The 11,200-nt window shown below is 30.4% G+C and overlaps 1 protein-coding gene across 13 annotated transcripts; it reads left to right on the top strand.

The window, feature by feature from the left end:
- Positions 1 to 837: 837 nt before the first annotated feature.
- LOC109818411 (carbon catabolite repressor protein 4 homolog 5) lies at positions 838 to 10,324 on the top strand. Of its 13 annotated transcripts, none has more exons than XR_014433341.1 (8): positions 838 to 1,803; positions 1,964 to 2,127; positions 2,541 to 2,606; positions 2,926 to 3,007; positions 3,238 to 5,561; positions 8,930 to 8,977; positions 9,216 to 9,313; positions 10,108 to 10,324. XR_014433341.1 is itself a non-coding variant. In XM_083072917.1 (8 exons), the coding sequence occupies exons 3-7, from the start codon at positions 2,006 to 2,008 to the stop codon at positions 3,648 to 3,650; spliced, it is 453 nt and encodes a 150-aa protein (XP_082929043.1). In that variant the 5' UTR covers positions 842 to 1,615; positions 1,747 to 1,803; positions 1,964 to 2,005; the 3' UTR covers positions 3,651 to 5,561; positions 8,930 to 9,860. The 13 variants fall into 13 exon arrangements, 9 of the variants coding, with proteins under 9 accessions (XP_082929045.1, XP_082929043.1, XP_082929047.1 ...); XM_083072917.1 differs by lacking the exon at positions 10,108 to 10,324 and having other exon boundaries at positions 842 to 1,615; positions 1,747 to 1,803; positions 3,238 to 3,284; positions 3,515 to 5,561; positions 8,930 to 9,860; XM_083072921.1 differs by lacking the exon at positions 10,108 to 10,324 and having other exon boundaries at positions 842 to 1,803; positions 3,238 to 3,284; positions 5,451 to 5,561; positions 9,216 to 9,860.
- Positions 10,325 to 11,200: the final 876 nt, after the last annotated feature.

The following is an 11,200-nucleotide window of genomic DNA, read 5'->3' as shown; positions in this document are numbered from 1 at the left end:
TAGTCTTCTCTTAATTATATAAAATTTTTGTTGCCGAATTGTTACAAAGTAATGGAAATACTCTTCACTTGAAATGATGTTCTGTGTGGTGTCTTTGTTCTGATTTTCTTTTTGTCAAAATATTATTTAGGCGTAACATCGGAGCTTGAACTTACGATTCAGTAGGTGAAAGTAACCACAACTCCTGATGGCAAAGTCTTGGAGCTTTTTTCATGATAGATGACTAGGGAGTCACGAGTTTGATTTGTGATAATATGTTGATAATCTGGATGAAATCTTAAGTTCTTTTGAACATATAAACCTTAATCCCTCACATATTTGTTTATTTAAGACAAATTTGTGTAGTTTACCAAATTCCCTGCACAAAATTATTGCATCAAAACTCAAACATTTAAGAGTTAATTTCCTGTATATGTGTTTACTTAGACAATTTTGTGTAGTTTACCGAGTGATATTGGATACTCACAAGTGCAATTGACATGCTCTTGCAAATTATATTGCTTCAGATGTGTAAGAGGTTATAAAAACATATCAGTATTTCTACTTCCTTTTCTGCAGATTTTATTGCTTCAGGATATGTAAGAAGGTAATATAAACATATTCAGCATTTCTACTTCTTTTCCTATAACTCCAACCTACACAAATATAATTTATAACCTGTCGATAGATATGAGTTAACTATTTCAATTTTATTATCACTATTAGCTTTTCTACGTTACCATATTTACATCGACTCCTTACGAAACGATATAAAAAAATGTGCAGTAACAATTTTATAAATAATTTAAATAAATAAAAATATTGATTATTCTAAAAACCGATTTTACATCGGTTATACGACTGACCGATGTAGAAATGAAAATAGTGAGCCTAAAACGCTCTCAAACCTAAAGCACTCACTTAGCCAAGGCCTACCAGGCGCACTCGCTGCTCGACGGCGCCACGGTCGCGGTAAAAGCCATGGAGCCCCGCATCGCGCACGAGATTGACGCATGCGCCGCCTCCAGCACCACCCTAACATCGTGGACTTCGCCTGCGGCGGCGAGCTCTTCTCCAAGCTCTCCCGCCGCGGCCGCCTTCCGGAGTCCCTCGCGTGCCGCTACTTCTCGCAGCTCGTCTCCGCGCTTCGTTTCTGCCGTCGAGACGAAGGTGAAGGAGGTTGGCTTGAATTTGGGGTTTAGGGTCGAGGTTGGGAAGCGTCTCCAGACTCCCCCTCCGCGCTTCGCCTTTAGGGTTTTTCACGCGATCGCTCTCGTCCGCATCGGGGAAGAGGTTCGCACTCTGGGGAAACGGCGATTACGGCAGATTGGGTCTCGACAACTTGGATTCGCAATGGAAACCCACCGTTTTCCTTGCCTTCCGCAACCATACTTGTCGAGGCCCTCTGCCCTGCCTTCCGCAACCATACCCGCCGAGGCCCTCGTACGTGTCCATGAAGTCAACACTGACACTTATGTCATCCAAATTTTGTTTCACCATGAAATTATGGATTCAAATGTCATCCAAATTCATCAAACACGTGGGCGCATGTGCATGTGTATTTTTGTGTTTTCATCTGATTTTTAGTAGAACAGTTGATACAGTTTGTTGTGGTCATTTTCCTTTTATGGAGAAGGTTAGCATTTTTGTGTTACATTTCTCTAGTAAAGATTGTCATCTAATATTCAAAACTGGATAATTTAATTATCAGATGCCATTCTACATATACAAATACATTTTGGTCTGTGCCTTCTCACAAATTTTCAGTTACTTTAGGAGTGGGGTGATACATTTATCAACAAGATGGAATATGCTTGCTTATGGGTATATTTTTTTTCCTTATTAACTAACAGTCCGTGATGGATATAGCTAATACCTTACTCTACATTTGGGTGTCAATGTTAACTGTGTCATTTAGTCTTTAGTCTTTAGATTAAATTGTGCTTATCTCATTTACTATTCTGAGCCTTTCCTTCCCTTGCAGATAAGGTTGTGATTGTTTCATACAATATACTTGGTGTTGAAAATGCATCAAAGCATCTGGATTTGTATTCTAATATTCCACATAGTTTCTTGGAGTGGAACAGGCGGAAAAGGCTCATACTTGAAGAGATTAATAACTATAATGCCAACATACTCTGTTTCCAGGTAGTTTAATAACAGTCCTTCCTGGTGTTATGCATTGAGTAGCAACACTATTTGGTACAAACTTGCAACCATTTTTTGTCTTTAGGATTTATGCATCTCTTTTAAGCTTTGAAAGGTGGAAAAGAAGAGCTAAAGATACAGATATAACTGACACATAGTTTTTTATTTAGCTATAGCTCTTGATTACATGTATTCATATGACAAGGGGGATTGTGACTCTAATATTCTAAGCATGTTACATTATAGGATTTCATGATATACAAGTTATGCTGGTGTTAATTTCAGTTTGCCCAAACAAACTTCTTAATTTACCCAATTTAGTATTTATTCTCTGCTTGAAATTGTAAGCTAACATCATGCATCGTAGAATTGAGTTGTCAATAATTGTTTTCTCATAAATCTTGTGTTTAAAGGAGGTTGATCAGTTTAATGATATGGATGATCTTTTCCAAAACAGTGGATTTAAAGGTGTTTACAAGGTATATTTCGTACATATTTAAACTATAGTTTAAGTTTTAAACTCCAAATATTTAATCAAGTAGCTTATCTGGGTTATTATTTTCATTCGTCACAGGCTCCCTAAGTATTCCTTGATGCACCAAAATATCAATAGCTCAAAAATGTTTATTGAATATCTTACGTTGTTGACCTTTGCCAATAAGTAAATGAGCTGCCTAAGTATTCCTTGAAGCACCAAAATATCAATAGCTCAAAAATGTGCTAATAGAACATAGAAATTAAGAAATTATTGAATTCCGAATTTGCCAATTGAAAGTATATTTTGGAATGTGAATGCAGATTCAATCTTTTGCATCAAGAAGATATAGAGTTCCAAAGATTTGGCATGCGTAATAATGTTGCTCAGCTTTGTGTTTTTGAGGTATTTAGCTTTTGTTTTTTATTTTGCTAAGTTGTTTCCCTCCTATGTTTTATATTTGTTATGTTCTTTTTTATCGGAAGAATCTATCATCTGTGATGCAATTCTCCCCCCTCCCACCCAAAATTTTGTTTTACCTCGTATGTATACATGTGTTATTGCTGCAATGAAACCAATTGTTTTAGGTTTTTTTTTTATATCTTATTACTCTTTGTTTCATTATCAATTTACAGGCAAACCATGATAAAAAAGAATTTGACTCGTGTAACGTAACAACAATGTAAGCTTTACATGTCTAAAATGGTAATATGAACACAATTATTTGTTGTTTGTGACATATCTTTTGCATACCACTTGGAGTATTTCTATTCCATTATTTTAATTATCTGGTCCAAGATTGGGAAGTGGGGAAGGTTTCAGATTCATTGAAGTAAGTTCATATAACATTATTTTAATTGCGATAATTCTTTTTATATGGTCTCTTATCTTATTGCTGTTATTTGATTTCAGGTACTGCCAAGCACTATTAAAATCCTTGAAAACTGGTCGTGCTCTAGAAGTAATAAGAAATAATCCAAAAATAAGCATGATTTTTTTTTATAAAAAAAAATGCAATCTACATCGGTTCTCAAGAAAACCGATGTAAAAATGTATATATTTTCTACGTCGCCCTATTCTACATCGATTTTAGAACCGATGTAGATGCCTTTAGAGAACCGATGTAAAATGTCCCTCCTGTAGTAGTGTATTAGCACTATTTTTTTACCATGCCCCACGTGACACCTTAATAGTTAATACATTACAAGTCTTGTATCAATGGTGTTTTGAAACGAGTCTAGTGGAAGTGGATGCTTCAAGAGGGCACTGTTTTGTCAATGGTGCTAAGGATGACACTATTTAATAATGATAATTAGCTAGGTTGAGTACTATGTGCTTCCTCCAAGAGTAAATATGTATAGTGGTGAGAGCGTGAAAGAAAGAATTAGTGTGTGTTTCCTCCATATAGGAGTGTAGAGTGTGATTACCATATCTTAGAATAGTGGATTTAAGCCTAATTCAACCTTACAAAATTGGCTTGTAAGGTGAGGGTTGCTTTCCACTTATATACCTAATCTCTAGTCGATTTAGGACTTGGATTTTTCCCAATACACCCCCTCATATTCAGTACTATTGGGCTTGGTACATGGATAAATGGTAGATGACCCTTTTTAATAATCTAGAATTGGAGAGACTTGAGTTTTTCTTAATACACCCCCTCATGTCCATGGTGCATGTGATATTCGCTTAGGTAGTTTTGCAGTTTTTTATCCTCATGTAATGCTATTTATTAGCCTCGGTTATTATCCAATGAACAAGACTTGACTTCTTTTTTTTCTCTTATATTCACAAGAGTCTAACAGCATGTATCAATGGTGGGTGGCCCATTTTTAAAAATTTAGAATAGCTCTGATACCATCTTAGAATAGTGGATTTAAGCCTAATCCAACCCTACAAAATCGGCTTGTAAGGTGAGAGTTATTTTTTACTTATATACTTAATCTCTAGTCGATGTAAGACTTAAATTTTTCTCAATACTATGTGTCAGTCTACGTGAAAAGAATATAGGTATGAAAGTGCATGTGTTGCTGTAGTTGCGTGTGTGATAATTTTAGTAAGTGAAGGTGAGAGTGAGAAAGAATGTTGGCTGGCTGTTAGTGAGTGAGAGTGAGAGAGAATGAAGGCTCTAGTTGGGAAGTTTTCAAATTCTCCATTTTGTAGGGTTTTATAGATGCGAGAAAGCTACCTGTCACCTGTGAAGACATTGATATCATTATAACACATTTTTGTGTAAAATGTTATTGGTCGATTTCTCATAATCTTTCTTTATTGGTGAATAAAATTTGAATTGACATACACGAAGGATTTTCTAAACCATAGTAGTCAATACTACACTAAAGCTTAATAAAGCATAGCAACCTTGGGTAACTATATAGGATTTAAATAATGGAGTGGTTTTAATTAGTAATCATTGAGGTCTGTTATCTTTTTGTATACTGTATATTAATTATCATAAAACAAGTCTCTGATTGCCTTGTTTCATGTTTCTAAGCTTTGTTTAATTTATATTTCATTTATAAAATTATGAAATTTCCATAGGCCCACTTTTTACAGCTAGATCTGACCTTTGAGGTAGAGGGTAATTAATATTGTAAGAAGCTTTTTTTTTTGTCATAATCTCAGTTTGTTTTATGTATTTTAATTTGTTTCATTCAGTAGTTGCTATATATTTTACCAATATATAGCTTTCCAATGAACACTTACTGCCACATTATGAGTCATGACCTTGATTTGATGATAATATAATATATACTATCGTTGACTTGCAACATATCCACTAACTTTATTCTTACCTTGTTTGATATATTAAATTTTCTAATGTTTTTCTTTGGCCATTTTCTCTAATTAGCAAGAGAGACCAGCTGGCAGAGTTGAGATTTGTGCCTTTCTGAGGGGATAATTGTTCGTCTGGACTAAAGCAAAATAATAAGATCAAGTTGAGGATCCGGATCTACTTGTGGTGTGTATATTTCATCAACAAACTCCTAAAATTTTGGTTTGAAAAGTTCACATTATTAGTCTGTTAATTGTCTTTTCCTTAGAGATATTATAGAGAATTAACATTAAAAGCAGCATAATTTTTTAGTAATCTGTTAGGAATTAATGAGCTAATTACACTACAACTATTATTTATTAAAATGTTTCATACAAGAATTATGTGTGATTCTTTTCTTTAACTTTACCTCCTCTCACATTTATAATTTTTTTAACCAACCTCTAGTCAAACTGAGTGGGTAAGATGGTTAAAAGTGATAAAAGCTATTACTACATTTTAATATAATTATTTAATCAATATTTAAACTTGGGATTGTTGATTTAGTGCTACAAATTGTATTGCAAGTATTGTTGATAAAACATTCGGAAAATGTATTTTGTTTATATAATGCTTTCTTAATTCAATTTTTTCACCTATACGCATTTTTATTTATTATAATGATATTATCTATTTTAAGTTTAGGATTTAAAGTTTAGGATATGTTTTTCTTTTCCAATTAAATTTGAAGATCACAATAACTTTTAGGTTATTATTGGGAAAATTTTAAATATTCATAATTAGAGTATGAAAGTTGAATGTTCAGCAAAATAATAAGAGAAAGAATTATAAGAGGTATAGTAAAATATTAGTGAGTAGTTAGCAAGTGTATTTTAAGAGAATGAGTAGAAAAATAAGAAGAAAAGTAGTATTATTCATACAAGTTTAAAGAGTGCCACACTTTTAAAAGAAATAGACTTGATCTCCAAGCCTCGAAAGAGGATGAGTCATTTGATTAACACAAAAATTATAAGAAGTGACACCAATAATTATAGGACAAATTTAATAAGGTCATTCTAAACATTTTATTTGATAAAATTTGGCTCCATGAGATGAACTCCAAATTTAGAGAAGGGGTGGTAGTACATAGGATTTAATAATGCAATGTACTCTCCAAAGTTGGAAGAAGGGTGGAAGTAAACAAGATTCAATAATGGAATGAGATCAATAAGGTAAAATCCCATCCTTTTCTGTCATCTCTCCCATTCCTCACTTTTATAAGCCAAAAAGAATTTTTTTTCCTATCTATGAACCAATTTTATTGAGATATCTTATTCAATAGGGTACCAAACTTGAATCGCCAACCAAGCTAAAGGTTCAACAAATGAACTTGATATATCCTATTCACATAAGTCTATGGATGTAGCATTTTGGATCAATTTTATTGACTTGAGATTCGTTATTGGTTATAGTCAATGTTAAGTTAGCTAAGAAGCATGACTATGTTATATTTGTTTGATTGGATGTGATATATATAGATTTGATAGATATTTTTAAATAGATAAATCATATTTTAGTTTTATAATAAATAATTTACATTGTAGTATAAGATTATTTTTATTTATTGATAGCCTTTTTTAAAAATAATTAATAATTTTGATAAATAAAAACCAAATTGTATATAAAGTTAAAAAGATTCTTAAAAATCCTCTCATAAAAAAAACTCCTAAAAACATTTTCATGTAAAATAAATATTCATGTTTTAGATATAGAAGTTATTTTTTAAAAATTAAATTTTAAATCATAAATGAATATGATAAATGTTGCCTTGGATACAAGGATGGCAATAGACGGAATAGGTGCGAGTTTCAATATCATTGTCCTCGTTTCCAAGTTCGTACTGTATACTCTAAACTTGCCTAGAAATTAATTAGATTTTTTTTAATATTAAAAAAATTCAACATAGAGTGAAAATTACAAAATTACATTAATTACATTTTATCTTACATAAATCTCAAGTAAATTCTAAAAAAAATAATTAAGTTTCTCAAAATTTAAAGTGAAGATGAGAACAAGTACGAATAAATATATATGCATTTTATTGTTATATAGGTATCCAAGCTAGTACTTGTCATATTCATTTATGATTTAAAATTTAATATTTTAAATTAATTCATATATATAAAACACGAGTCACTATTTTATACGAAAGTATTTTTAGGAGTTTTTTTTTTAATGAGAGGCTTTTTAAGGATTTTTTTTAAATTTTATATATAATTTGGTTTTTATTGATCAAAATTATTTATTATTTATTATTTTAATATTTTAAAATAGATTATCGATAAATAAAAATAATTTTGTACTACAATATAAATTATTTATTATAAAGTTAAAATATAATTTATTTATTTTTTTAAAAAATATCTAGTGAGTCTATATATATCACATCCAAGCGAACAAATATAACATAGTCATGCTCCCAAGCTAACTTAACATTGGTTATAAGCAGAATTGGATCTCAAGTTAATAAAATTGATCCAAAATGCTACATCCATAGACTTATGTGAATAGGATACATCAACTCCATTTTTTTGTACCTTTAGCTTGGTTGGCGATTTAAGTTTAGTACCTTATTGAATAAGATACCTCAATAAAATTGGTTCACAAATAGGAAAAAAATTCTATTTGGTTTATAAAAGTGAGGGATGGGAGAGCTGACGGAAAAGGATGGGATTTTGACCTTATCAATCTCATTCCATTATTGAATCCTATTTACTTCTACCCTCCCCCTCTCCAAATTTGGAGTTTATCTCATGGAGCCAAATTTTCTAAAATAAAATGTCTAGAATGACCTTATTAAACTTGTCCTATAACTGTTGTTGCCAATTCTTGCAATATTTTTGTGTTAATCAAATGACTCGTCCTCCTTTGAGCTTAGAAATCAAGTCCACTTCTTTTAAAAATGTGGCACCCTTCAAACTTGTATAAATAACACTACTTCTCTTTTTATTTTTCTACTCATTCTCTTGAAATACACTTGGTAGCTATTCACTAATTTTTTTATTATGCCTCTTATAATTATTTCTCTTATTCTTTTGTTGAGCATTCATACACTAATTACAAATATTTAAAGTTGACCTAAAAGTTATTATAATCTTCAAATTTAATTGAAAAAAAATGTCCCTAACCGATACCATTGAATTTCACTAGTCATGGATTATGGTCATCCAATACGTCCACTTCTTCTCAACCATAATTTTGTGCCTCAAACAAACATTGTGTAGATAGATTTGTAAGTTTACATCATATATATATATATATATATATATATATATTACTTCTGTAGAACAGACTATTTCTGCATGTGTATGTTATCCTACATACTATACATAGATTAAAATATAGGATATTTAAAACTATTATTTTCTCATTGCCTTATTGACAATATAATATTCTTTGTCATAATCTCTGTGATGCATATTGAAAAAAATGTTTGTGATAATATTATTGGAACATTGTTGATTTTAGAAGGGAAACCAAATGATAATGATAAGGCACACATTATGATCTTGTAGGCATGAACATTAGAAGTCAATTTCATCCCAAGATGCATCAAATTAAAGGTAACTAATATTTTCCTAGAGCTTGTTACCAAATGAAATCAAATGAGAAAAACATTTTTGGAAGTTCTTAAATAAATAAAAGCTTTAGATGAATATTTTTATAATATTTCAAGATGTGTACAAGTGAAGTAACACAAAATATTTGGTCTCAAAAGCTATTATTGTCATCTTATAATGCAAGAGTTTCTTCATATAGCTATGAAATATTGTTTGCCTGACAAAGTGAGCTTTGTTATAGTTGATATTTGTCATTTCTTCAAAGAGTTATGTGGTAAGGTGCTTAACGAGCATAATTTGGAGCACTTGTAGCATCAAATAGCAAAAACATTGTGTCAGGTAGAGTAAATTTTTCCTCAATCTTTTTTCATTGTGATGGTACATTTAGTGATCCATTTGGCATATAAGACAAAAGTTGCAGTTCCAGTTCATTATTGATGGATGTATCCCATTGAAAGGTACTTTTTATAGTAATTTAATAAAATTTTAGATTTATATAGTAAAATGATATTATCATATAATGTAACCTAAAATATTTTTTTAGATTCCTTTATACTTTAAAGTCATTTGTTCATAATTGAGCACATCTAGAGGGTTCTATTTCAAAGGGACATTTAGCTCATGAATACTTGATATTTTGTTCATGATATCTTTCTAGAGGTGGAAACTCATTTTAACAGATATAGTTGAAATGATGATTCTCATTTTGTAGAAACCCAAGAGGTAGACCTTTGGAGAGAAAAGGTCAAGTTAGGTTCAATGTGAAAAAAAAAAGTTTCTTGAAAGTCTTTTAATAAGAGAACATTGCTTCAAACACATAGATATGTGCTTTTATAGCAATAATGTTGTTGCCTTTCAAAAGTAAGATGACTTTTTTCATTTTTTATATTTAGTTACTAAAATTTTGTTTGTTATACCTTTATTTCTTTTTTAAATTGTTCAACCTTTTTTGTTACATAGAGAACATATTAATTTTATTAAGAGATGAAATTATCAACTATCTCTATATGAAATTGACAAAATTCATAATCAAACATTTCCGAATTGGTTTCGTGAATGGAAGTGTTTAGAAACATCCATTATTAATATCACGATTTGAAATTTGTGATTGAATGTTATTAAAATTGTGGTAGGTTACATATTTGGAGGAGCAAGGTAGTGCTATTGTCACAAATGATATCAAGTGGTTAGCACGTAGCCCACTATAAATTGTGAGAAAATAGTGGTTATATTTGTAATGGAGTTAGATTTTATACAAAGAAACATGAAAGGTAGATTTTATAAAATACCTAATTCAAGTGTTTCATCTAAAAAATCTAATGCAAAATTTAGAATTCAAAAGTTAGAGAAGTTGCTCGAAAATATTATTATTGTTTTTCAAAGAAAATGTTTAAAAGATCTAGAAATCAACAATTATTTACATGTTATAGCTCAAGAGGTATGAAAGATTATAATTAAACTTTTACAAAAAAAAAATTAATTATAAAGTAATTAACATTTTATAAATTAAGAATACATTTTTTTTTCATTTAAATACCCAATATTATCAATACTTGTTTAGTGTTTTTTTGTGGTTTTGAATTAAAAAAAAATCAAAGAGAAGATTTTAATATAAAAATTATGTGTCTTTTAGAGTAAACAATAAACTCATTATGTTTATCTAATACATTTAAATATTTGAAGAATTAAAAAGTTAAAGTTATGTACATAAAATATTATCACTACAAGAAATTCGTCATTTTGCGGGGATTTTTTTTCATATTACGGCGGTTTTCACCCCCTTAAAATAATTAATGGCATATTATAAAATTGTCGCAGTTACATTTGCCACAAGTATTATATGACAGTTTTTACCAACTTTCGCTACCCTTTTCATTTTGAGGGGTTTTTGACTTCCTCTATTTGCAAAGTTTTTTTTTTCAATTGCAGGGTTTATGTAGCATCCAAAATGTTTTGATTAAGGGGGTTAAAACAAATTTTGCGGCGTTTTAAAACCTCTTCAATTTGAATGATTTTTTTTTAATTTCACAACATATTTTATTTTTTAATTTAAATTACATTTAACCTGTATACAAAAAAAATAAAGAGGTGCCCATAACATAATCCAAATCCCATTGGATAATACTAAGTTTTTTATAAGAAAAAAAAGGAATTAATGGGAGTACAAGCTACCGATACAAAGAACCCATATAGGCAACAAGATGCCAAATAAAAAAGACAATAACA

The sequence above is a fragment of the Cajanus cajan genome, chromosome 4, assembly GCF_000230855.2.
Source record: "Cajanus cajan strain Asha chromosome 4, NIPB_CcT2T_4, whole genome shotgun sequence".
NCBI lineage: Eukaryota > Viridiplantae > Streptophyta > Magnoliopsida > Fabales > Fabaceae > Cajanus > Cajanus cajan.
Note: the sequence above shows the minus strand (reverse complement) of the source record. Positions and strands in the feature narration are given on the sequence as shown.

What these genes read in the sequence shown, in the direction of transcription:
- LOC109818411 (XM_083072916.1), top strand. Translation starts at nt 961, where the DNA reads ATGGAGCCCCGCATCGCGCACGAGATTGACGCATGCGCCGCCTCCAGC.